A 27966-nucleotide genomic window follows, 5' to 3' on the forward strand; every position below is an offset into this window, starting at 1 on the left:
GATCAATCGCTATTTTGTGATGTTTTATGGACCTAACAATTAATCAAGAAAATCATCTGCAGATTAATCAATAATGAAAATAAATTAGTTGCAGCCCTATACAAATGTACTTGATGTTTTGTCTTGATTGTTGTCATTTAGACTCTCTAATGCATCCACAATGCTCTCTGTCATAGAGCTGGAGAATAAACCATATAAATATTAATGATGAATTACTGACAGTATGAATCTAAATGTATTCATCTTGCAATTAATCACAGTTTAATAACTGCTGCAACCATCAATGATATCTATCAAGAAATCCGACTGAGAAACCAGCCAACAGCTACTGCTCATATTGTAATGAAATACAACAGAGAGCGCACAACAGCAAGTGAAGGCACCGATGTAAAACCTAATAATTACTGGGACATTTACTGTTACTGGGGTTAAATCTGATGTGGGTTTGGGTGATATCATTCAGCCCTTCATTGCTGCACATTCTCACACCTCAAACACCTCATTCAAATAGGAACCAATGAAAGCGGCCACATGCAAATACAGTGGTCAAAAGTGATGTAAACCAGTTCCGTGTTGAGAAAGGCAAAAATTGCCCAGGTGGTGGTTAACCAATTGAGAAAGTAATTTGTGCAACAAGTTCTTCCACAATTCATTTTTTTTTTCACCCTGAATTCTTTTCACCAGCACAGTATTAACATCAATGTGTCGTGTCCTTCTGGTTCTTAAGATTTCAAACTGCAGTGTGCGTCCTTTTAGAAAACCAGCATGATGATTACACAGAAGGTCAGGTACATTCAGTGTGAACACACTCAGTGAAAGTCACTGAGAGAGAACAAAGCTGAATGTCACTGCAAGATTCAGGGCTGAACTGCATCTGTTTTTGTGTGTGTGTATGTATGTGTGTGTGTGTGTGTGTGTGTACATATAGAAGAGTTATGTTGTTCAGTAGGACTTTTATAACAGGGAAATAAAACAGCAGAGCAATATGGCTCAATAGAGAGGAGAGATGAGGAGAGGAGAGGAGAGGAGAAGAGAGGAAAGGAAAGGAGAGGATAGGAGAAGAAAGGAGAGGAGAGGAGAGGAGAGGAGAGGAGAGGAGAGGAGAGGAGAGGAGAGGAGAGGCACACACATATGCAAGTTGAGCTTTCCATCACTCTCAGAAATGGTGACATTGCATCCTGTCCAGATCCCGAAACAGCAAGGGGATCAACACCCAATTTGAAGGCATCCATAAATGCTACTCACGTGGCCAGACACACACACACACACACAGCCTCGGCTATAAATGAAACTCACATGAACACACTGTGAGGAATGGATTCACATGGGCTAATGAGTACAAACTCTAATGGCTCCCTGTACGGGACAGTATTTTTCCTTTGCCAGTAAATATGCAAAATGACAGTCCGTTAATTGAGAAGATTAGGTGACCTGGAAGGTTTCTAATCCAATCTCCATATTAACACAGACCCTCGGGGCATAGTAATGGGAAGGCAACCCTCCACCCACCCCCTTCATCCACCAACAGTGGCTGCACACTCACTCTCACGACTGGCAAGCAGCCCAGGCAGAGCAGCATACCAAGTCAGTGCCATTCTCTGCTGACAATGGCAGCATTTCATCGGTCATCAACAGTGAAATCGGCAATTATCATTGATGATTGAATAAGGATTCAAGACTTCATGGATCTAACCTCGTAAAGACAGAATTTATAGACGTCCTGCTTTTTACAATCATAACTATGTGACGTTAAAAGAGCCGATCATCCGCTTTTCCACATGACAGATATTGCTGACTTTCAGCTCACATCTGCACAAGTTCAACAGCTCAGTGACTGAGTTATGATAATGTACTTTCAGATAAGATACAACATATTCAGTCTCATCATTCATGAACACTCCAGATGATTAAAAGTCTGGTGGAGTCGACATTCCCACGTCAGCTCCGAACTTTCATGATCTCAAACGTTTGAGCCTCAGAGAGACTCTTTAATAAGGTGACAGCCACAGGGATCAAAAGAGCCGCTGTCTGCCTCAAAAGCTCATTTGGCCCAAAACTTGGCATCTCTCCTTCTCCCATGGTCAGAGGCTGACCCCGTTGCCATGGTTACTCCACTTTAATATCTATGCAAACGCCTTCTCACTGCATGGGAAGACTCACTGCCGGCCGGGGCTGATGCTCTGCCAGGGACTGCCCCCTCTCACACACACACACACACACACACACACATACACATGGAGAAAGGCCTGTGTAAACACAAACATGTTATGAACCCAGTGCAAAACAGACACACGCATACAAATCAACACACATGCAAACACATGCACATCCAAAGTCATGGCATATAGACGTACGCACTTTCTCCTGGCTGGACAGAAGTCAGCTGTACTCCACATCAGGCCGGATGCTTTCAGTAATACTTCCACCCACAAGTGTATAATAAGGTTATTCTAACCCCACCCCGCTGGGACCTCTGGCTCTGGCAACCAAACAATCCTGGAATCTAAACACTCGGCCCACACATGTATCACATCAAACAGCAGCCTGACTGTGGACGCACAATAGCATGAAATGAGAGACAGTTCAGCTTCATCTGACTCCTTCAGTCAGAGGAGTCAGAGCATGAAAAAAGAAATAAATAAATCGCTGAAGATGCGTCTCAGCAGTGCAGCTCAATGGCACTTCATCAAAATCCAGAACCAAACAAACCAGCACACAACAGCTGAACAGCAACCACACAAAAAATAATGTTAATTTGGTGCTTTGTGCTGAGTTCAACTTTAGTGATCAAAGCAAGATATTCTGACAGTGTTGGCCTTTGACAGAGCGGTGAGTATTGTATTGATTTAGCTGTGTTGGACTGAGTTGTACTGTGTTGCAAACAGTTCTTTCTTTTGGTATTTCTGAGACAGGACAGAGGTCAAAGAGGTACAGAAAAACAAGCATGGGGAACAATTGGAACTATCGTGCACTAGCATGTTCCCGGCTGGGTAGCATGTTAGCAGTTAGCTCGCCAGCTAGCCCTGCAAGAGTTTCTACATCACCAAGCTGCTAAAACCAAATATTTTTAAAGACACGATGATTAATTTTGAGGTACTCCTTTCTGGTGTAACCATTTCATGACGCCTGGCAAAATGTTTTGTCTTTGTCTTGTCTGACATCAAATGTTTTGATGTCAGACAAGGCTTTACACCCTCCAATTTCAAGTTTACGTTAAAGAAAAACTGACATTTTGGGAAATATACTTATATATATAAATATACAGCCAGCCGCTTAGCTTAGCACAAAATCTGAAAACAGGGCATAACTGCTAGCCTGACTCTTTTCAAGGGTAATAAAATCAAAATGCTGACAGTGGCTTCATTTTTACAGTAGACATGAGAGTGGTATCAGTCTCCTGATCATTCGCGATTTTCAGTAGGAACGTGAGTTTGTCCAACTGTATGTGTGGTTGTGTAATAGCACAGTAAATAAAATGTATATCCCACATTTTTCATCTGGTTTCATTGGGTGTAACAGACACGAACACACAGGCTCAAACACTCAGGCATGGAGCATAATCCTGTCCAACTCAGCAGGATGTTGCCCTGTCTGACCAAACCCAGAGCTACGTGCTGAAACAAGCCAAATGAATGACAGATGAAGTCAAAACCCAGAGAGAGACAAGAAAAATCCAGCATAATAAAATGAAGCCTGGCTTCACACAAACACACACGTCCTCTAACAAAGGAAAAACATTGGAATCCAAGACTCAATCAATTTGCAGTGTGCAGGGAGAGTGGAGCCACATGTTTTTGATAAGTCCTCTAGCAGAGCAGGGTGAGGTAATGATGAAGTCATCTCTGTCCTCTGGACAGGTTCAAATTCACTGGGCTGTGTGCATTTTAAATGGCTTCAGGCTCACCAACGCACACATGCATTTCCATACTTTCTGGTATGCTGAGCAGAAAAAAAAAACTGTAAAAAAAAAAAAAAAAAAAAATTAATAAATAATTTAACTTAAGTGAAGCAGATGCAACTTGTGAGCAAGTTACCTCATCTCCTACACAACTAACTCAAGGAGCTCCTCTGTCATGAAAGAAAAACTGAAAACCTCAAATATTTTCTTGCTGGATATCTCCCTCCTCTTTCAGCTCCTGAAAACATTCCCAGGCAATCAAGTCTTACTATGGACACGGTTCATTAGCAGTTAGTGCAGACTGCACCCACTCAACTGGTCACTTAACCTATAGCCCCATTTACACAGACATCCTGCTACATCGCCATGAGGAGGACCTTTCATTACGCCTCCTTGGCTTATTTACGCTAAACCAAACAACGTCGGCATGATGCCGGCCCAGAGTGTGATTTAAGATAACATGCCGGCGTTCCACAATCAGAGGCGTGACGTGTAACACGACAGCATCAGCACACGTCTCTCCCTTTTACACAGTTGTCGATTCAGCTCTGTGATTACCTTCCCTGCCCGCATAAAGGCAGAACAACAATGCCCGCTCTTTCCACGCTCGTACCTTTTATACAGGACAGCGAGGCAGAGTAAAGGCGCGACGATCCCACCTTAAACAGGCTGTGACCCTCAGTGCATTCTCCCATCACAGAGGACACTGTACTTCCTGTATCTCTCCATGGATCTCAACATTCACTGAGCTCAATCGTGCCTTGGGTTATTATAACACCCTTCATTAGGGGAGGGAAAATAAACATGAGAGAACGTCTCAGACAGATAGACCTCTGCAGGAGTGTTGGAACAAAAGATTCCCCCCTGCTCAGCCCAATCTAAATGTTATGCTGTGAGCAATGCAAAGGTCAACACCATAAGCCTGTTACGAATACAACACGGCCATGGAGAATACTAAATGCAGATTGGCTGGTGCATTATTTTGATGCAAAGTGATGCAGAAAATGGAGATAACAAGCTGGAGTTTGGGCCTTTAAACCCAGAACAAATGGCTATAAACAAGTTGGACTAATCTGCACAGGCTGTTTACGGGAATCTCATTGGCCTATGACGTATATTTTGAAGCTGTATAAACACGGCATTATCATCAATCATTGGAAAAAATACTAACTTTAGATTACAGTGGCTGATGTGATCAGTTTTCACACAAACTTCAATTAAACATGATGATGAGATGAAATGTCTGATTGAAAGTTGTTTTGTTCTAAGTTAGCTTTTATTTTAAGATTGAGAATTAGGTAATACTCCTCTTCTTCACTCAGTATAGACTGGCAACAAGAGCCAGAAATCTCTCTGTCTCTCTTCCCTAGAGTCCGAAGCAACTGCAATATTCATGAAGGCCTTACGAAACACTCGGAGCAAAGCAAGAAGGAAAATGGGGTTTTCATCAAAGAGGATGCGCGGAGGCGTAAGAAAAGTAAATATGGAGTATGTTTGCATTTTTCTATCTATTCCATCATTTGCTCTGGGTTAAATGTCTCATATTATAGAAAGTCCCTGAGGGATTGTGGATTAGGGCCCCTTCTCTCCAAGTAAATCAGAGAATGAGGAGAATACCGTTTTGGATTTCAGGTTCATATGGTGAACATTCACAGTTTTTCAGGGAGCTCTGCAGAACAAAATAAAGGAAGAAAAAAAAACAGAGATGAAAAATAAGTATGTCAGAGGACAGGCCTTTTGCGGGGGGGGGGGGGGGGGTCTGGCTGCCAGACCTTTGATCTGCAGAACATGAAGAAAAAAAGAAAAAAATGTGGGAAAGGCGGGAAACTGAGAGGACGCGAGAAGAGTAACCCAGCTGCTGGCCATTTAACAGTTAATCTTTTCTTCAGGGCAGAGCAGTTTACACACACTGCTGCACGTAAACCTGAGACTCACTGTAAGTGTGAATAAACCAGCTAACAAAACACCTTTACTTGTGTGAGTCATCTTATCTGCAGATGAAGGAGTCATCCAGCAGAAAGGATGAAAGACATTCCCGCCAGCTTGCTTCCTCAATCGCAGTCATAATAACATTAATCACTGGTTGTTGCACTGTTGACATTAATGTGTAACTAGGCTCAGATTACACTGATCACTAGAAGTGATTTCCTTGCAGAGACACACCAAACCCTGGAACTAATTTATTGAGTCATGGATAACTGTCAATAACTCTGTAATACAAACAGTTAAAATTACTTAGTTCGGCCTAAGAAAAAAAAATAACTCCTTGATCTGCAACTGTACATTTTCAGGTAACAGTCGAAAAAGTAAAAGCCTCAAATGAAACTAAATGTCAGCACTTGTTCAAACAGCAGATCAACATGATGCTTGTTTTTAAATCCCCTTTAGACTCTTACTGGTGGAAGTGGTAGTGTCACAGAATATGACACCAACAACGCTGCCAACAGGATCAGAATCCACAGAAAATGAGCTGATTAAAAGTAACAACACACAACAGCTTGCAGGATCATTTTCTCACGTTTCAACAGATAAAAATCTGCAAATCCGAACAATCTAAAAGATGCTGTGTGCACACAGAGAAAAGCTCCAGGTAGGGCCTTTAAAAAGGCTTGTTTCCAGCCTCATCACTTTACATCTTGTTAAAATGTGTAAGAAAATGTATGCTTCCTTACCTTGAACACCACAAGACAGTAAAAAGGTCCCTTAATACATAACTTGTGGTTATGACCTCACCTTTGACCTCCTTCAATAAAATGCCAGCTGCAAAACCTTGGCTCGCCTATATCTGAAGAGTTTTGTTTGACTCTGACATTAAACATCCAACATATATCATAAAAAAGAATATGACAGCTATTAAAACTAATTACTAAAAGCACATACGCAGCTGTGGCCCAAACTTTAAGGAGATTCAGTGACTCTAAATGATCAAATACAGGAGCGACAGTATTTCTGTGATAAAGTGCAGATGACTGATAAAAGTGATGAGGATGACAGGTCTGCACATCGTCGCAAGCTGCTGGACAAAATGCTATTCACAATGCTTATAATGACAACACAAAGGAACAACAACAACAACAACAACATACGCCTCACTGAGACACCAGGAATTACAGCCTCTAACAAGCATGCAGGCGAGGTTGCGCAACAATCACAGAGCGACGCGCAGGTACCTGCTGTGAGGAGGCCCCGGGATCGCAGCCCACAGTCGTCCCCGGTCCTGTTCTGACTCTGGTTCACTCTTTTAAATTCAATGGTTCCGTTCAAGCCCGGCGTGTCCGCTCACTTTCACCGATGTGCAGTCAGTAGGATGGTGTGTGCTCGCTGCCTGCGGCCGGGGCCCGCAGCACACATGCCGTGGAGATCTACTACACCGGCTGGAGCGGAAACACTGGCTCACAATGTGGCAGGAAGTGAGGTCCCACTCGATGAAACCGGAGGCGCATTTTTTCGCAAATCCCTTGCTTGAAACTGCGCACACGTGATTCGGGCTGGCTGTTGCTGATGTGTATTATTGATGTTTGTCCTGATTCCTCCTAAAGGAGCATATGTGATCCTCCTGAGCTCTGCTTCACCAGATCTAGTTAAGAATACAGCTCACAAAACAGATTTTAAACAGAACTAATAACAAGAACATGCAGAATAAAGTCGGTTACAGCTATTTTGGACATTTCAATTTCCAACACTTGGCATTCTGCATATTATTCACTGTATGCAAATATATCAAAAATATGACTTATGAGAATAACAGAGGCTAAACCACACAAGCTGTTGTACTTACTATACTACATATTATACTATATAATATAAGATTGGTCATTTTTGTCACTCACTCATATTGTCATGTCTTGTGAAATAATCTCTATTTGTGCAAAAACAGAATCAGTAGAGTCCAAGTGTAGCATGTATAGAAATGTCAAATATGACTGACTATGACTTATCTGCTGCACTGCCTCCACCTGGTGGCCTTAAGGTGCTGGTGTAAAATGAATCAGGAGAATTCAGATTGAGGGCCATTAGGCATAAATCCTAATTAGGATCTGCTAAATGATTTTTTTTTTCTTTGCTGAATCATTTCATTATGGTAATGTCCTGGTTCTCGTGTCTAAAGTGGATTTGTGTGAGCTTGACAAGCTGTGGAAAGCTGGGGTCAATAGCTGAGCCAGTGTCTGACTGAAGTATATTATGTTAAAAAAAGGAACCACACACTCAGATGACTAGGTAATTTCAGTGCATGCCCAGCCATTTCTTACATACAAAGTTTGTGTGTGTGTGTGTGTGTGAGAGAGAGAGAGAGAGAGAGAGAGATAGATTTTTAGATTTAGATTAGTTTTAGAGTGTTACATGTAATTTAATGTTCCTGTGTCCTCAGAGTATCATCAGGACACCAGAGATAAAAATTCACAATTATTGTCTTTTAAGAGCAAATCTAATGGTAGCTTTTATATCATAATCCTGTGCTGGTAGGAAAACTACATGATTTGTAATGTCTTAAGACAATAACCTAAAATTTGTAAATCTATTTTCTGTGCCAATGTTAAACAGCAACTTCCATGTGCAGTTTTTTTTTCCACCTCAGTCATATGTTGTGACATAACAAAGATTACTGAAGCTGTAAATATGCAGGTTCATCACCTATGTGCACTGAAATAAATGCAAAATCTACAAAAACCAACATAAAATACAAAGCATGCAGGCTTTATATTTCATACAGTAGATGCTTTACCTGTACTTTATGGGATAAAACATGAAAAATCTCCAGTATGAACTGATTTAATTCCCTCTGCAGATAATAAATTAGGCTGCAAAATGTGCACACACTTTTAAATCTTTAATAAATTAATTCACTGGGCCAGTCACAAGGTTGACATATAGAAACAAACAACCATTCACACCTATGAGCAATCTGGAGTTTCCAGTTAACCTGGGGAACCCACGCTGGTACATGGTGAACATGCAAACTCCAGACAGAAAGGCATCTTCTCGCTGTGGGGTGGCAGTGCTAACCACTGCACCACCGTGCCACCCAATACATTTGCATGTCATGTTAATTTCCATCTGTGGCCAGCCCTTATTAGTGTAATGATATAAAAACCAATCAAGGCTGCATTTCAATCAGACTACAGGCTTGCTATTGTCAGCAAAAAATGAAGTTGGTATCTTTAAGAACCCAACAGAGTCTTAATCATCATTACGCTCGTGTTAGGTTTTGTTTTACTGGCAGAGCAAGACACACACTGTGTTCTTTCCGCTCATCTCAATTATGCAAAATGACAATACCATTATTAATGTAGGTTAATTATTCTTTTTATGTGTTAGCATATGTGACTGAGGGTGTCGCTGAAATATTGCTGCTGACTCATATTTACGGGAGATGTAAAAACAAAACAGAAATAAAAAAGGAGCACCAGATGAGTGCGCATATGACGGAGCAGGGGAGGTAGGGCATACTCAACTAATATTACAATAGGCATTTGTCCCTATTAATTGCTTTCAGTTTCTCGTGTTGTTTTAGGCAACACCCAAACCCCACCCAGCAGGTTTGAGAAAACAGTAACATGCCAAAAAAAAAAGAGACACTTTGATCAAAATGTTCTGGGAAAGAATTATTTACAACTTACAAGAAAGGACATGAGAGCTTAGTGTTGATCCTAATAAAAGAGTCCTGAGTGATTGATTTGGAGGGGGAGCTGGAAGCACCAGTTCAGTTTGAAAGTGCTTGCATGAATTATTCAATAAATGCAAATGCAAATTGTCTCAGTTGTCATCCAGTTATCTTCCAGTGGTGCAAAGTAACTACATACATGTACTGAAGTTTTACATTTAAGTACAGTTATGATGTACTACTTTTCTTGAGTATCTCCATGTTATGCTACATTAAACTTTTACTGCACAGCACTTATCTGACTGAAGTTCTGGTTAGTTTTCATATTAAGATTTCACATTAAGCATGATTAGCTTATATAATACAATATATTGTATATCTTTTTTATTTGTGGCTCATTACAAAAAAAATTGGGACCATGTATCACATTTTTATGAGTTGTTAGCAGTCACACTCTCCAACATAAAAAAAAGACCAGGGGATATTTCAAAAATAAAAACACATTTGTATAGCAGGACTTATTTATCTTGTGATTTCATGTATGACGATTTATCAGTCACAAGGCCCAGTTTTCTCTGTAACCCATAGTTTCATTTTACCAGGGGATTGATGATGTTCTCACCTTGTGAGTCTGAGTGTGTGTGTTATTATGGTAAAATTTGTTACTGGGAAGACCTATGGTAGCAGGAACTACCACAGGGGCAGTTTTGAGAACTTTGACAGGTAATTGGCAGGTCAATGCAGAGGTATGTAAAAGGTTACATTTGAACATGGATATGGTCCAACCCATGACAATTAAGTAATCAAATGAATGATGTAGTAATTACACTGAGTAACATGTTCCTGGCACATTTTTTACCCTCTCCCTCATCCCTGACCAGTCTCCTGGTTCCTGCTGCTGAAAAACAGCCCCACAGCATGATGCTGCCACCACCATGCTTCAGCATTGGGATGGTATTGGGCAGATGATGAGTGGTGCCTGTTTTCCTCCAGATGTGACCTTTAGCATTCAATCTGGGTTTCATCAGACCAGAGAATCTTCTCTCTCACAGTCTGAGAGTCCTTTAGATGCTTTTATGCAAACTTTCATGCATCTTTCACTGAGGAGATGCTTCTGTTTGGCCACTCTGCCATAAAAAAAACCCAGATTGGTGGAGTCCTGCTGTGATGTTGTCCTCCTGGGATCTCTGGAGCTCAGCCAGTGTGACCATTGGGTTCTTGGTCTCCTCTCTAACCAAGGCCCTTCTGCCCCGATTGGTCAGCTTTGCTGGGATGCCAGATGTATCGAGAGTCTCAGTTCTTCCAAACGTCTTCCGTTTAAAAATTATGGAGGCCACCGTGCTCTTGGGAACCTTCAACGCAGAAGATTTTTTTTGTAGCCTTCCCCAGATCTGTGCCTTGACACAATCCTGTCTCTGAGCTCTGCAGGCCAATGCTTCCTCCTCATAGCTTGGTTTTTGGTCTGATATGCATTGCCAGCCATTGCACCTTATATAGACAAGTGTGAACCTTTTCCAAATCCCATCCAGTCATGTGAATTTACCATAGGTAGACTCTAAGAAAGGCAGAGAAACACCTCAAAGACGGTCAATAGAAATGGGAGGTGCCTGAGCTTAATTTCAAAAAACCATAGTAAAGGGTCTGAGCACTTATGTCAATGTCATATTTAAGTTTTTCCTTTTTAATAAATTTGCAAAAAAAAATAAATTCTAAAATTCTGCTTTTGCTTTGTCATCATTGGGTACTTAGAGGATTTTAGTTTAAGGCTGCAACATAACAGAATGTGAACAAGGTGCAGGGCTCAGGACACTTCCTGAATGCACTGTATAGCCTAATATGTACTGTATATACTCTCACTCATGGAAAAAGGAATAAAATGTGCTTTAGATGTTTCCAGCAATTAGAGCAGTGTTTAACAGACATTTGGCTATACAGACCTTATGGGATGGTCAGTATGGTGTCGATGGGTACTTTTAATTTCTGTCATTTAACGTGTCACTTTTTCTGACAGCATTCTTATCAAATTTCTTGACATGTTTCCTCATTCTGTCACGGTACAAGCTGTGCCTCTCCCTAATTCCTGGTGTCTATGCGGTTTTACCCCTCCCACCTGCCCTCTGAAATGGTTTCATTTCAGTTATGAAAGATGACCCAAAAGGAAAAACTTTCCAATATAAAAAAAATTTATTTGTGTAGCAGCACCTGTTTATCTTATGGCCCTCAGGAATGGAACAAAATAACAAGCTGTATCCAAAGTAGAAAAAGTAGCTCCACCTCATCCAGCTACAGCAGTAAAATGTTACTTAAGCACTGCTGCTTCAGTATTAACAGTATAATAAGGTAATACACCTGCCCATCTGTGGTATAGCTCCAGAAAAGGCAGTATGCGCAGACTCACAGTGGCTTGTAGGGATAGTACGAGGCTGCTGCTCAAAGTCCCAAGAAGCTGCAGTGACAGCCAAATGTTTGTAACTGTTGGTGTGCCTGCATGCTCTGCTGTGAATCTGATAAGCAGATGTATGTGCAGGTTATCTGATTCTGCAAAGGAACCAAAGGCGCTGCAGCCTGTATAAAAATGTATGAGTATTGTAGAATGTCTTTTGTTTTGATTTGATGTGGATTACTTTTTATTTGTTGTTGTTTGTCTCCCTCTGGATCCCCCACCTGTGTCCTTAATAAAGATTGAATTAAACTGAATTGAACTGAATTGAATTGAACTTAATTGACATGAATAGAATTGAATTGAATCGAATTGAACTGAATTGAATTGAACTGATATTTTGTCAGGGGCCAGTTTTCTTTAGAATCTATACTTTCATTTTTGATATTTTAGGAATATTTTTCTGATTATACTTCTCTACTTTTAAGTAAGTCATTTTTTTTATTTGACTATTTGAATGCCTCCAGTAACCAGAGAAATGTTCACAGACATACAAACATATTTCTTTTGTGACAGCATTCTTGAAAACCTCTTGATATCTTCAACATGCTTCCTTGTGCTGTCATGGTACCAGCTGTGCCTCTCCCTCATTCCTTGTGTCTCTGTTGTTTTTACTTTGCCCTGTGTTTCTTGTTTGTCCCTCGTTTGTAACTCTCTGTGTGTCTTTGCCCAGGTGTGGCGTTCAGTTCTTTTGTGATGCCAATCCACCCGTGCACCTTTTACCCATCCACTCATCAAGCTCCTGCAGTATATATGTATATATTCCCTGGCTTCAGTCTTCGACAGATTGTTCAGTTTGCCAGCATTGCACTAACACCATGACCAAACTTTGTTTCAGTTTGTAATTTTCCCTTGCTTTCCTGAACCTAGTTGAACTATATGTTTTTCCAGTGGCTCAGGTTCATCATCCTCAGCCATTTTCAGTGTGCATGCCTCCTTCACCTCACCAGCCTGCCTTTCAAGCTGATATTCCTGTTCCCTCTGCCTGACCCGCTCCACCATCAACTCTGGCCAAGCTTCCAAAAATGTAATCAGATCAACATCTGAAGTGTTGCAAATCTGCTTTTGGGTCCAGCCTTAAAATAACTCCAAGGACCTGACAATGAAGTCCATTGTTTGACAACTATTTTCAGTATTATATCAAAAGACTAAATAAGGGCCTGGTTCATATTTTCATGTTTTTCACAAAATGTGTATGCTTGTATGCTTAAAAATGCATGGAAATACTGTTATTGGTGTCAATTAAAATGATATAGAAGATTCTTCATTTTGGTTCTCTCAGTGTTTACTTCTATTTTCAAAGTTACTTTACATAAACTCCGAGACACTCAAGCGTTCCCGGGATCATCCTGTGTAATGCTGTGGAGGAGATCACTAATGCAACGTCTCTGCTCTGTTTCTATCTTTTGCCAGTCCTTAGCAGTCACTGCCTATTTTCTGCATGTGCGCGTGTGTGTGCACAAATGGTTAACTCCTGTGTACGTGCAGGGACAGAGACACGGTCACATCATGATTCCAGCTCCCGCCGCAATCAGTGATCTAAACGAGGCAAGTGAAGGACCGGACCCACTTCACCAGCCCTCCAACATGTGTAAATAGCTGTGCGGCCTACCCCAAACAGCTCGCAATGATGGGCCATCGGGCTGCTATTCTTGGAACAAGCTACTATTTTCACTCCTTTTTTTCCTCAACCCTGTCACAAGGACAGCTGAGGCATATTGTATGAGAAGAAAGAGGGAGAGGCAGAAATAGGGTCGAAAATGGCAAAGAGTAGAACAGATCCTGGAACCAGAATCATTTTCAAAGAGCCACAGGATCCATGATGATGATTCTGGGCACCTTATTTCTTTTTATTCACCCATATACACGTATATCCACTGGAGATTATTGGCTGCTGTTTATTTTATTTTTAACAGGTTTATTTAGCTCTTTTAATATTTTTATCTTTATGAATTTTTTGAATAAATGTATTTGACATTGCTTTTGCATCTTTGGCCATAGATTGCTGGTGTTTATTGTCATCAGTGTCTCCCTGTGACCTGTGTGTAAACTAAACACACGGAAATAATTGGGATAATAAAAAAGTTGAAGTTGAAATATTAAATATATGCATAGCCACAAAAAGGATAGGCTGTCTCCACCCATCCAGCCTGCCAAATATTGTCCCTCCCTCCCCTGCCTACCTCCATACATGAAAGTCCTGCCCTGCTGACCAATCACAGGCTGACACAGACAGAGTGCAGCTCAAAAACAGAGGCACAAGAGAGGCTGCACATATAACACATGACATGCTGCTTTAGAACACACTTTGACAGACACACACACACACACTTGCCATCATTTTGCAGTCACTGAACTTCTTATGCTGTAACTGAGCTGGTTTTTTTTTTTCCTCCTTCACCTACGCAACCAGTCTAAGAACACCTCTTCTTTTTCCCATCTGCACCATGTGCCTTCTGACAGCTGCCCTGCTGTTTTATTTACTTGGTGAGTATTTTAAAAATCTTTGCTTGATCTTGCTTGAAGTCCCACATGGACTTAATGGATGATTCATCTACTCAGCAGTGTGATGTTTATGTCAGGGTTTTTAAAGCATGTGCCGTGCAGGACGGAGAGTCTGCAAGTTTTCTTCTCATAGCGGCTCATTTTTTCTCTGTTGGAAAGAAAACCTGTGGACTCTGAGTTACTCAGTGTCATGTAGACAAAGACTGCTGGCTTTGGTTAAAACTGATTATCTTTCTTTATAATGTTTAACTTGTTTTGAGACCAACTGTGCAGTAGTTACAACAGCAGATCAGTATTATTGATGAGGGCTGCATCTCCCTCTGAAAAGGTGTAAAAGGAATTGTGAACCTACAACTACAGTGAATCTCAAATTTGCAATATGCATAGTTTGCTGATACAGCATGTGGTAATGGACAATAACTTTTTTCTATTATGTAATACCATTTACTATAAACAAGATTACGTTTGCCGGCTCACACATAGAGCACTGAGGCTTTGCAATTGAAACATGTCAAAGCCTTTAAACACACTATTAACAGAATTCAAAGTGCAATCAAAATAAAATCAGAGAAGATAATTTTAGATGTGCTGGAGTCACATTGTGAAAGTAACAATTCCACTATTAACTCTCAATTCAATGGGGAGCTCACACTAAAGAAGTGAAAGTGCTATTAACAGTGTACTGAGAATAGAAACTAAGAGGTGCATGCAAGTGAAATTAAATAGAATAAAAACCATATGGAGGCTACTGTGTCACCTGCAAGCTTTAATGGAAAAACACCTTTAATCAAATAACCACTGAAATGCATTTTGAAACAGGTTTAATAAGTGTGTTTACTTCAGAAACACATACTCTTAAGTTTTGTTTCAATATCTTTGTTAAAATATTTGTTAATCTTTATCCATTTCATCTCCTGGATGCTTTTCAATAGGGCTCTAACTTCCTTTTACGGAAACTTCATTCAAAAACCTTTTTGTGTTCATTCAAACATTCACATAGGAACATCATTCAAACTGTTTCTGCCTTTTGTGCTTTATTGTAGTAGTTAAGCTTTTTCATACCTTAAATAGTTCCTTAGTAATTACACTTTTAAGCCTTATGTTCATTTCAGACCTTTTCTGCTTTTCACATTTGTTGAATGTATGTATGTATAGACATTAAGCATATGGTAATGTGCACAGATATAATAGGAACATTATTTAAAAATTGACAGTTGAAAATCCAGAAATCAACTGGCTTTGTTGCTTTGTTGAGATGGATTGTGCATCGACAAGTGTAGGAACCCGCACTTCTATCATCACCTCCTCCTTGTTGTCCTTTTCAGATTCTGTTTCCTGTGTTCAGTTTCTGGCACCTCTGAACATGGGAGGAGTCACCGGGTACGTACGGTTTGACTCCGCCGCCCAGACAGCCACTGTCAATGTGTCAGGTGCTGGATCCTGTGGTCCGCTTGACTTTTCCCTCAGCGAGTTCCCCGTCATGTATGGCCATTTTGCGCAACCTTGCTCAAAAGCAAATATCGGCTCCAGCATTTTTAACTTCACAGCTGATCCTGCCTCCACCATCAACGTGTCACGCCTCTTTGAACAAAGACCAAACCTGGATGACGTTTCGCTGACTTTGCATACATGTAACGTCACAAAAGTATGCACGGTTGTAAGTCAGGGTCAAACAGTCTTAACTCATCAGGCCAGGTTCACAGGACCTATCGCTGGTAATATTTATATCCGCATCAACACAGGAGGGACCAACCCCAGGCTTCTCACAGACCTAGTTACAATCGGTCAGGTTAATGCCTCACAAACCAATATCACTCTCTTTGGGTCTACAAGCACGGCTGCAAACTGTGATGTCCTGCTTGGAAGCTTAGACGCTTCTGCTTTAACCAATTTGGGTGTGGTGAAGGTCGGAACCCCTTTGCAACCTGAGAAGTCCCGTGCAGACCAGACCAGCTTCAGCAACAGCACTGGCTTTCTTCTCTTCCTCATGGGGGAGAGTTACAAGTGTGCTCAGATTTATAATGTGCCGGGGAAACAGGTGATTGCTGCTGTGAATATGAGAGGGATCAAAGGGTACTTCAGCTTCCGTCAAGCTTCCCCTTTTGATGTGACAGAGTTGAGGGTGAACCTGACCAACTTGCAGAACAGAGTTGGCCCTTACCATGTCCACAATTTTCCTGTCCCTTCAGTCAGGTCTCCTCCATCAAGCCTGTGTTCAAATGATAATGTGGGTGGCCACTGGAACCCATTTCAAGTCAACACCAGTGCCCCACAATACCCAAGCGGTCCTGGGTCAACACATGACAGGTATGAGATCGGTGACCTAAGTGCCAAGCATATGTCCCTTGAGGGTAGAAACGAATCAGATGTCATGTTCAAAGACTTCAACCTCCCTCTGTTTGGAAAGAACAGTATCGTAGGTCGCTCAGTTGTAATTCACCAAACAGACGGTGCCAGGTTTGTTTGCGCCAGCATCAGCTATCCTGGTGAAGTGATCGTTGCCAGAGCCAGATTCCAGAGCCCTGTGATTGGTGAGATCTGGTTCACCCAGCTGAAGAACAACCCTCTGTCTGACGTATCCATCTTCCTGGATCTGTCCTATGGAAATTCCACGATGACACCAACCAGAAACCACAATTGGCATGTTCACACCTACCCCATTAGCTCAGAGAGGGATGATGACAGAAGGTGCTGCAGCACAACAGGTGGACACTGGAACCCCTTCAACATCGACACAAGAGACAGCAGCTATGCCCTCCACTGTTCCCCATCCAGTCCCGTATCCTGTGAGGTGGGAGATATGTCCAGCAAACTCAGCACCATCAACCTTGACACCAAAGTAGGTGTAGTGCAAGCAAAAAGGTTCTTCACTGATGTCACTTCCTGGTTGCCTGGGTCAGGCATTACTGGTCGTTCTGTGGTCATCCATGAAGCAGAAAGAGGAGGGCCAAGAATTGCTTGTGCCAATGTTACAATGGTCCGGGTCCCCAAAGCTAGCTTAGGTAGCTGGTTTGGCCCTGGGATGTCCAGCGGCCGAGTGCAGTTCTCCCAGGCTGTCCCACAGGGCCCCACAACCCTGAACATATCCCTGATGAATCTGAACAGCATAGCTGGGGGTTACCATGTTCACATACTGCCCATCAAACCTGGCAGCGAAGGGCCCTGCTCCAATGCAAACATCAAGGGTCATTTCAACCCATTTGCGTGGAACATATCAAACTCTCCCGCACCAGGAACTGGCACTGTGGACATGTATGAGATTGGAGACATCAGTGGGAAGTTTGGGATGCTGAATGGCCTAAACCAGTCTGAGGCTCTGTACATGGACCCTAACATGCCATTAACTGGACCCTACAGCATAGTGGGAAGGTCACTGGTGATTCACCACTCCAACGGATCAAGGTGAGAACGTGTTTGTGCTTATTAGAGAGATAGAAAGTAAAAGAGAGTGTCAAAGTGAAAAAGACAAGAAGGTTTGGGGAAATTTTTGACATATAAGAAGACCACAGGTTCCTATAACTCAAGAAGAAATGGTGAACACTGTAGTTGCAATGCTTACCACTAACTAGTCTACCCAAAATGTTAATGGTTTGGTTTTTGTTTAGAAAAGAAGAGAGAGAGAAGTGTTTGTCATTCTTGGTGTATTGTATAAGATACAGAAATAGCATACAGAACATGGCATCGATTCTAGCCGACACAGTAGCAGACTTGGCCAGTCTATTTAGGGCAATTACAGGTGTAGGATGTCACAGCCAGTGAGTCACATCCCATTTCATGTTAGATAATCTTCTTCATTCATTAAGGATGACTCAACAAAATATTGTGTCCGCAAGGCTAAGTCTGCAGGATTTGGATATTTTTTACTCATCTTGTTTGTCTGTTTGTGTCTTTGTGTGCATGTGTGTGCATGCATCTTCATATCCTCTGCAGAATAAGGTGTGCTGACATCTCAGCTGACAGAGATACAGATGGACAGTTTATTTTGGCCAAGGTTGTTTTCAACGGTACAGTGACTGGGACAGTCCGACTGGTAAGAACCAACATCAGCCAATGTCTCTTCCACTAATGGCGATGTATACATTCACTGCATTAGTATTTGTGATAATCTTTCTGTTTTAACCAGCACACGCCATGTTTGATTCAGTTCTCCATTCACCTGTGACTGATGAACACCAACGCCACAGAGTTATTTACAAAAATTAAATATTGAAAATGTCACTTTTTAAGTGTCACTGATCAAGTGCAAACAGTTTGCATGACTGATTTAGCATCACACTCTCATAACATTGACTCATGATGGTCTACATTACCTACAATGTAACTTCAGTGCCTATAGTTCAGTCAATGTTTGGATGTGTTATGTGTAACCAGCATAACACATCCAATAATAACAAAACAATAACAATAATCTATCCTCGAGCCATTAAAGAGATGAGGAGTGGGCTACAGAGGTCTATTGGCCTCGCTTCTTTCCAACTCCACACCTCCAGATCTTTTTCATTTTCAAGTCTTTATAAGTCTTTATTCTCTTACTCTTTGTAAGCTTCAGACTCAAACAACACTGTGTGTGATCACTCATTTGTCCAATTTTACTCAGCTTCCTCTGGAACTGCCTCCCACACCTGTAATTAGAGTTACATATGTAAAAATTGGTGGAAGTGGTGGTTCCCCTTTATGACAGACGGAAGTTGAACTCATCTCCCACACAACCTTTCAAAGATTGCATTTTCTGTGGGTTGCTGACACCACCAATTTTAGCAATCTCAATTTCACAATTCAAATTGCTTAAGTTTGCCACAGTACAAAATGGCAAGAAATAGTTTACAAAATGAAAATGAAAAGGTGGCAAGCATTCAAATTTCTATTTTTGTGTGTGTATTTGTGTATGGCCTGAATTGAAATAGTATATATTACCTATTGTCCTTGGCACTGAAAAGGGCATTGCTATGATATTTTGCCATGTAATTCATCACCCTCCATTAGAATCTCATCCTTTGTCTGTAACTTGATGACAGTCTATTTTTGATTTTGAAAGCCTTTCCTCAGTTCAAAACATTAGAAATTATTGAAAGCGTGCAATCATCAATACAAGTGAAAATCAGCCCTTTACCAGCAGCTAAATTACAAGATTTCACAGAGGAAATACAGGTTTTCTTTCTTCCTAACTTATTAGGAGCCAAGCTGCCACAAAAACATGACAGTGTATTTCTGCTGTGCTGGACAGACTGTGAATTCATTATGCCTGTGGCGACTTGCAACAGAGAGCTATGGGAAGCTGGAGAGAGATCATTAGCTTAGCTTAGCATGCGTCTGCTATGGCTAGTGAAACCTACAGACCCCCTAAACTAGGAAGCTCACCAAGGGAACAGCTGTCTCTGTCAGCCGCCCTCCAGAGGCCCCATACTGAGCTCTGCACTACATCTATGGATAAGAGCTCATAATATCTACAAAGAGACCATATTATGGAGGACGACATGATGGTCTTCAGAATAAATATGTTCACTTATGCCTAATCTGCTTTTTTTTTTTTTGGCTCAATCAGATTTAGCAAAAAGTCACAGAATGAGTGTAAGAATGTGGAAAGTAACAATATCCATAAATCCTCACTGGTATCCATTTTAACTGCCTTTATATTTTAGCATAAGCAGGTGGAACCATTAACTATGAGAATACACTTTCAGTTCAGTCCTTCTGATTGTTTACTAATACTGAACATTTTGATTTTGATCACTCCCAGCGCCAGCAGATGTTTTCTGATGGGAGCAGCAGTGACGTCACACTGGAGGTGGATCTTCAGTCATCAGCAAGAGAAAATGTAAGTACAGAGTCATATATTTTACACTTACTGCAACTAAGACAGTGGGAAAAAGTCCAAATCAGATCTAAGTTTTCAACAAGCAATTAAAAAACTAAATGCATTTCCATGTAAGAACAAGTCTTAAAGAATGGAAACTGAGATTGGAAAGGAAAAGTCAGCGTCACCTGAGCTGCAACAGGTAGAATAATAAAATTGACAATGACATGGAAAGTGATCAGGAAGAGGGCACCAACATCCAGCGCCAAGTGTGATTGCAAAACAGAGATCCACATTGACGGTATTTATTGTCTAGCAAGTTTAGAAGTTAACATTTCTTTGCTCTTGATGGTAGAACATTTCATACACATACTCACACTTGTATTTTACCCCTTCCTGCAGACAACGGAGGCATCCTTGTTCATCACAAACGACCGTACAGGAGCTGACAGCCAGTGCAACAATGTGGGAGACACGTACAATCCCTTCAATATGACATCAATAGTGAGTCCACACTATTTTTTCTTTTACTTCTGTGCTTCCTCTCTGACTGATTCTGGCAGTTGACTGATGTGGAAAGTTTGATGATAATGATACTTTACTACTGAAGCTGCTAAACAAGAAGTGTAAATCTAAGTCAGTGAGCTTGTTTCTTGCTGCTTTTTGTTATAGACATTTGAGGCCACTTTTAGGTTTATGCTTTATGCAGAGCTGTTATTAGGTGTTATAAGTATTTAGGTTCTGTATACCCCGATATTTCTGGTGATCTTAAACAAAAATTTCTCCATGCGAGATGTTAAAACTGGCAGCGAAGTGCAGACAAGGAAGACGTACTGCCATAAAATACCAGATAACATGCATAAGCAGCACAACCATCTATCATGCCAAAAAATCTTTTTTGCTTCTTTGAGATTTGCTTCCTTCTTTCTCTTCCCCCTTTAGAACTCCAGGTGTTCATTACAAAATCCTCTGAGCTGTGTGGTGGGGGAGATATCTGCAAGGCATGGCCCAGTCAGGCTGTCACAGCGCCAGCTCTACACTGATAGCATCATCCAGCTCTTTGGAGACAACACAGGTACTGCACTGACAGAGCTGTTTCTAGTTAATGATAATGAACGTGAGTACCTAGCAGCGGTACAAAGTTCTTCTTTACTAGCAATGTTGGTTCAGGAGAGGAAAAAAATTAGTTTCTTCCTGTTGTTGAATATCATAATGTAGAAAAAAAGAAAGGTACTTAATGTTTCTTTGTGTTTGAAGTGGTCCACAGGTCTCTAGTGCTGAAGAACGGGGACAGCATCATTGCATGTGCCGACATCCTCTCAGAATCCCCTGCAGCAGAGCAGACCTTCCCCAGAGTGACTAACTTCAGCAGGTGCGTGTAACAAAAAGTCATACTGTAAGATTAATAATTGAATGATTGAATTTCCATGTTTACCTGAGCAGAACATGCTTTATATTGACTTGAATGTTTGTAATCAGGGTTTATTGCCTTTTGTACTGAAATTCTTGATCATTTGATTACAAATTCTAGCAAAGTGATTGTTACTGTCAATACTGTGACTTTTTTCGACTTCATAAATTAGTGGGTGTCTTAATGGAAACAACGGTTTGCGGACATGCACAGCAGTTTCTGCTGGCATGAATCATAACGTACCTTCCACAGTCCTACACTGAATGGACTGAAGTAACCTTTGTATGTGTAGATTTTTAGGTGAAGGACATTTTTATTGTGAATGTAAAATAAAATGTGCCATGTGAACACTTAGAGCAGATGGTGGTGTGCTCTGGTTGCATCCTAATTAACATATCAAGGGTAATAAAAAGCAGTGTACTACTACTTTACAATTAGTATTAGAGAAGAAAGCAGATGACATGCAGCAAAGGGCCTCAGGTTAAACTTGAATCCGGACCACTGCAGTTAGATATAAGGGTTTAAGACCTGCGCTCTGCCAGGCGAACTGTCGGTGCACCACACTATATGGTTACTTTTATTAATTAAAGGCAACTTAACATTACATTCACAGCACAGGATATGAGACATTTTGCAGCATTTTTTCTTCAAATATGGGACGATCCTGTATTATATGGGACGGGTGGCAACCTTAGTGGCAGACCTAAAAGTAGCCAACAAGCGGTGCATAGGCACTGTGTACAAATGTAAGGTATAAATAAAGAAGTAGGTAAAATGTAATCAGGAAAGCATTTTTTGTTTTGGTATTTAAATAAACAGTGTATAAATGTGCCACATTTGCATCCTGTATATTTTGACAGTTCTTGCTGATTCATATTCAGAAGTGAATATTTCGTAATATAACTTCTCGATTATATTTCCAGTGAGGTGTCAAACCAGAAGTTACAGAGAAAACCACAGTACAACCCTTTTTTATTGACTTGTCATTCAGGAAATATTTATATCAAGGCTGCTCATGAAATAGCTGACAACTCACTGACACAACACATGCATCTTGTATCAGCTACTGGAAAACACACAATAAGCCAAATGCTCAATTCAAAGGGAGAGTTGCAGTATCACCTACCAAAAGCTTCATATTTCCAGGAGAACAAGTACTGGTCTGCTTTCAGATATGCTGATCAGATGCATGAGTGTAACTAGATTTCAGCTAATTTGTTCACCTGGGCTAACTTTCATTAACTGATGATCTATTATGCTTTAATTGTTCATATGAACTCAAGAGTGGCTTAATTGTTCCTTAATATTGACCAATAGAATTCATGACAAATCTGCCATTGATTCATGCATTAAAAGTAGAGTAAGCAGTGCCAGAGATTGTTGGCATTTGAACTCAACAGCAGAACAAATACACTCTCACTTGAGAAGAACCCCGCGCCTAAATTCACACGCTGACAAAGCACTGACACAGCGGTGGAATCCAAAACGTCTTATACCACGTGAAATTGAATATTCTCTCTTAGCTGAAGCAAAACTAACCTTATAATATAAAATGTCATTAAAAAAATTGACGTGCACATTAACAGAGGAGTAAAAATTTGTTTTTTTTCCACAATACTACACTGACATAAGAGTGGACCATAGGTTTGTATACAGGCTAACAAGGAAGGTTTTGCATGTTATAAAAATAAATAATGTGACACAGAGAAAAAGAGACACTGCAAAGTTAACATTCAGAGAGGACGAGAGGGTTCTCTAATAGCCAGCACACCCACTGTATGACTCTCAGAGGTCTCTCCACCATAGTGGAGTCCTGGACAGGGTTGCAAATGTCCTGGCCCGGTCAGACCTGGCATTAACATCTGTCTCGGGTGATCCGATCACAAGTGGACAGCTTTACGTACAGGTGTGAATGCACCCAAGACGCGTTAAGCACGTGTTTGAGATCTGATCACTCAGACCACATTTAGAGATGGTCTGATCTGCATGTGGCAACATTATTTTAGCAATGTTAATGCCAGTGCGTCCTGGGCCACATTGAAGGACCACCTACTCAACTGACATCCTCTGCTACAGTCTTATTAGTCCTGCTGCAGTTTCATAATGAACCCATAATATATTTTACTATTTCAATTCGCTAAAACTGTATTTCACAGTAGAGCTCTGCACAGCGCTCTGATTCACTCAGCCCCTCCTTACCTTACTCGTCTTACTCCTTATCTCTCGCGATCTCTCTCAAACAAACACACTGATAAAGGACTTGTCTGTCACAGTCGGACTGTTTAAAAAAACAAACGCATACGATTATTTGCATACAGGGCAGGGAAGCGAGATCCAATCACAAGCGTTCACTCAAGACACACGTGGAGAGACGTTTAAATGCTAGGTGTGAACCGATGTACTTAGAGCGGTCCACTTGTCATCGGATCACCTGAGACACACGTTAATGCCAGGTCTGAGCAGGGCCTCTCTTTCTTTCCTTTGTCCTGTGCATGAGCACTAACTGTTGCTGATTGGCTGGAATGGCTCCGTGCAAGCCACTTTGTTTTTCCCATTTACAGAACCAGGGCTCTGGAGGACCACCACATTTTTTCTCAGCACACACACAGAGCACACAGCTATGAGACCATGAGATGTTAATTGAATTTTTATTAAATTACAATCGCCTACTCTACCTTTAAAACATGACTCATTTATTAGTAACTCATGCAAAAATGTGTATTGTACCTCGAGCGTTGCCAAGAAGTTATTATAATTCCTGAAGAGCTCTGAATACCTGAAGTGGAACATATGTGTCTCTCTTTAGATGAAATAAAATGAAAGTAATGTATTTTGTGGTATCTGTTGGTAACCGTCGTATTATGCGACTAAAAAATTGAGGTTTCCTTTCTTTTCGCCCAGATATGACTTCCGTCGCAGGGTTGCAAATGTCCTGCAGATAGAATTGGCAAGAGTGACCATCCTGCCCGGCTCTCCCCTCTCTGCAGCTGATGGAAGGTGCCAACAAATCAGCTTCTTAGTGTCTGGTAAGGCAGGAACCCTCTAAAAAGGTTGTTCCCCTACTAACACAACAATGTGCCTAAATTGCAATAGACAAGAGACAACGGACAAAGACAATGGCATGAGCTTTGTTTTACATAACAAAGCTCTTGAAACAATTAAAATAGGGTGGGTTTCACTTTGGTTGAAAGTGACATGGCCTTGATAGTACACGTTATTTTGTGTCACTCAGTCATCAGGCTGTAAAACTGCTCTGGAACTTTAACAGAGAAGTGGCAGAGGCAATCCAGAGAAAACATCTATGACATTTAACATTTATCATTAAGATCACATAAGTTTATCATTAAGATCAAAAGCAAAGGTACATATGGAAAAGGAAGAATGAAATAGACAATTTAACCACAGCAAGTGCAGCATACGGGATAATGTCTGCATTAGAGCCAGGACTACTACTTTCATTTTGTGTGCGATATAACATGAATCTATCCAACTGTATGTGCAACATGTAAGACGCTTTAGATACTTCAGGTCCCCAGCAGCTATCTGGGCAATCGGTGTGCCCCGAATGGCTGTGTTCACTGGGACAATGAACAATTATGGGCACTGAAAATCTTTAGAAAACCCGAAACATTTCTCAGTAACCTGACGCTAGAGTTGAGTGTCTGTGTGTCTCATTTTCTGTCCCTTCCTGTGTCCCAGGGGGGGAACAGAGAGGTATCTGTACAGAGGTTTCACACAGTATAGCACAGGACAGGCATTTATGCCCTCAGCAGTCTCCCACAACAGGAGGAGCATGCTATTGCAATCATTCCTGAGAAGGCCTCCTCTACTGTGACCGTTGGCATTGCAGTAAAATGGCAGAAAGATGCACACACAAATGTTTTGTTTTCCTTCAGAGACTAGAAAACTAAAATAACTAACAGCTCACGCACTGCATTGTTTTATGGGAATGATTTGTCTGAAGCAAAAGTACCTGACAAGCGGTCCCCCATACAAACTTTCTATGTAGTGCTATAGAAGTTATTTGTTATTTCCGATACATTTGATGTGCACTGCAGAATTTTGGCTGTATCATCATCTGACATCATGATGGGAAAGCAAGTCCATAACTGCTTTTAGACTCAGCTACAGCTTTTATCAAGTGGAAGAAATGCAAGTGTTCAAGTGTCTGTGCTGACGTAGTGTATGTGTAACTCTTATGTTTACGGTTCTCTTATTATGTGTGACTTACAGGGAATGTCAGCAAAGAACTTCTGAGTTCTGTCAAAACCAGTGAGCAGATGGGCATGTTCATGGAGTCCAGGTCATGTAGAAGTGAGTATGCTCCATAAATCACACGGTCACTTAAACTGCACTGTATCTCCACGATGAGAATGAGAAATTGTTAAGTGTATTTAAAGAAAAACAACAGAACTCTTACTATCATGTATAGTTTAACTTGTATTTATGAAAAACAACCCAGCTCTATAAGGCTAATATATCCTGTTCAACAAATATTCAATGGAAATAGAGCATGACATCCATCCATCTGTGCAAGAATTTTCAGATTTTTCACATACCAAGATGGTAGAGTTAAGATCCTCCAGACTATGCATCAGACTCAGATATGTAAAAACAATTCCAGTTAACACGTGGCAGATTTGAACTGCAGTAAATGGAAGAATAACTACTAAAATAGAACACAACATGAAAGCCATGCCACCTAAAGCATTCATTGCAAACCGAAAACCAAGTTTTCACACACATTACATTATCTTTATTAATTCTATGCAAAGCCTCTAGTCATAACGCCTCTTCATGGTTTTTGATGGGCATTTGGAAGCAGTATATAACACAACCTTTTAATATTTCGGTCCGTGCTTGAATAACCTGTCGACGCCTTTCAGATGACGGGGGTAATGAGGTGATGCCCACAGCAAGTGCAGCTTTGCCGCTGGTGCCACAGAGTTGTCTTCCTGGCTTGATGTTTGCTGCCACCTGCCTGCTGTCATCAACGTCTCAATTATAGCTCCGAGATTCAGCCATGCCAGGCATCACCAGAAGGGATACAATGAGCCCAATGTTGTAAAACTGTGAATATGTATGTATGTGTCACACCATGTGGTCATCTGATTAATTGGCAAACAAATGATAACTGTATCGCTTTGTGCAACCTTTGTCAGCTAATAGAGATCTTGCCATTTTACATTTAATTAACCATTTTAGAAAACAGGCTGTTCGTTAACTGGTTACTGTAACCTTTATAGAAGCTTCATTTTTTCCACAGCAGATATTGGTCATGTTTTATTCATTTGGACTGTTAAATTGGTGAGTGGAGTTAATGCATTACATTTTCAGATTTCTAGACTTTTATAATTCATGTATGCACTGTCCAAAAATCCACGTTTTGTGTAAATAGATGGAAAACTGCAAATAAAAGACAATGTTTGTATGCCTTGTGCTAACAATCACTGTGATTTTTTTCCCCCTTGCTTTAAATCTGTAGAAATATCTCCGCACATGAGAAAATGCGTGTACACAGTGTACACTGGTGGTTTAGCGTGGCAGTAATCCTGCAATCATTCATATAAAACTTTGGTACCTCTAATATAGCTTCCTTTAAAAAGGGCAATGTGTGTTGTAACTAATGACTTTATTAAAGGCTCGTAAACCATTTTCTTCTGTATAGACCAGTTGTGAGTTTCGGCTGCAAAAATCTAATTTGCTTCTGTTCATCCTCCTTCAGAACAATCATTACTTTTTGGATCATTAGGTAGACTGCTCCAATTGATTGACCTTTGATGATTTGAAAATGTGCTGCAGGGCCTCTGGGCCAAAATCCATTTATGTACAGCTAATTATTATTTGTAACAAATAACCCCTAACCCTACTAAGGGCTTATAGCTGATCTATAAAGCATTTGTTAATTATCTATTTTATTCATAAAACTATTCATTAAAACATATAAACCTTTATAAAGAAAAATGATGCATTTAGGTAGAGATCAACTTATTGACATCACTAAATGATCTTATAGAGAGACTGTAAAAAAAAAACAAAACACTGATTACAACAATAAACAACAATAAATAATTAAAATGGAGTGTAAATATACATGAAAAGCTTTATATTTTATGTGCAAGAAATATTGGAAATAATATAATGATCCATACACTGGGGGAAACAAAAATAAATGATTAAATGACACAAATAAATGAATATGAAACAAGGAAACCAAAGAGTTAAATAATAATGATAATAATAATAATAATATTTCCTTGTAAAAGACAAATAGAGGAGTAAAATAACTGAAGTTTTAATTGCTTTTATCAACTGA

The 27966-nt window shown here is 40.6% G+C and overlaps 2 protein-coding genes across 4 annotated transcripts in view; one reads left to right on the forward strand and one right to left on the reverse strand.

Moving 5' to 3' along the window:
- The window catches only part of add3a (adducin 3 (gamma) a), a 98631-nt gene extending 91336 nt beyond the window's left edge, over positions 1 to 7295 (reverse strand). Inside the window, exon 1 of one of the 3 annotated variants that reach the window (XM_071503227.1) lies at positions 7069 to 7295. The gene's annotated coding sequence lies outside the window, so the exon portion shown is untranslated. The remainder of the gene's footprint in view (positions 1 to 7068) is intronic. The other 2 variants (XM_071503218.1, XM_071503223.1) reach the window with 2 other exon arrangements.
- Positions 7296 to 14212: 6917 nt separating this feature from the next.
- On the forward strand, positions 14213 to 27094 carry cusr (Copper-only SOD repeat protein). The gene is made up of 10 exons (XM_071505269.1): positions 14213 to 14427; positions 15771 to 17847; positions 18376 to 18475; positions 20183 to 20260; positions 20642 to 20743; positions 21182 to 21314; positions 21497 to 21611; positions 24552 to 24676; positions 25884 to 25964; positions 26537 to 27094. Exons 1-10 carry the CDS (start codon positions 14388 to 14390, stop codon positions 26656 to 26658), a joined length of 2973 nt encoding a protein of 990 aa, XP_071361370.1. The 5' UTR covers positions 14213 to 14387; the 3' UTR covers positions 26659 to 27094.
- The last annotated feature ends 872 nt before the right edge of the window (positions 27095 to 27966 follow it).

The sequence above is a fragment of the Trachinotus anak genome, unplaced genomic scaffold, assembly GCF_046630095.1.
Source record: "Trachinotus anak isolate AG129_WGS33_773 ecotype Australia unplaced genomic scaffold, CSIRO_AGI_Tana_v1 ptg000019l, whole genome shotgun sequence".
Classification (NCBI taxonomy): domain Eukaryota; kingdom Metazoa; phylum Chordata; class Actinopteri; order Carangiformes; family Carangidae; genus Trachinotus; species Trachinotus anak.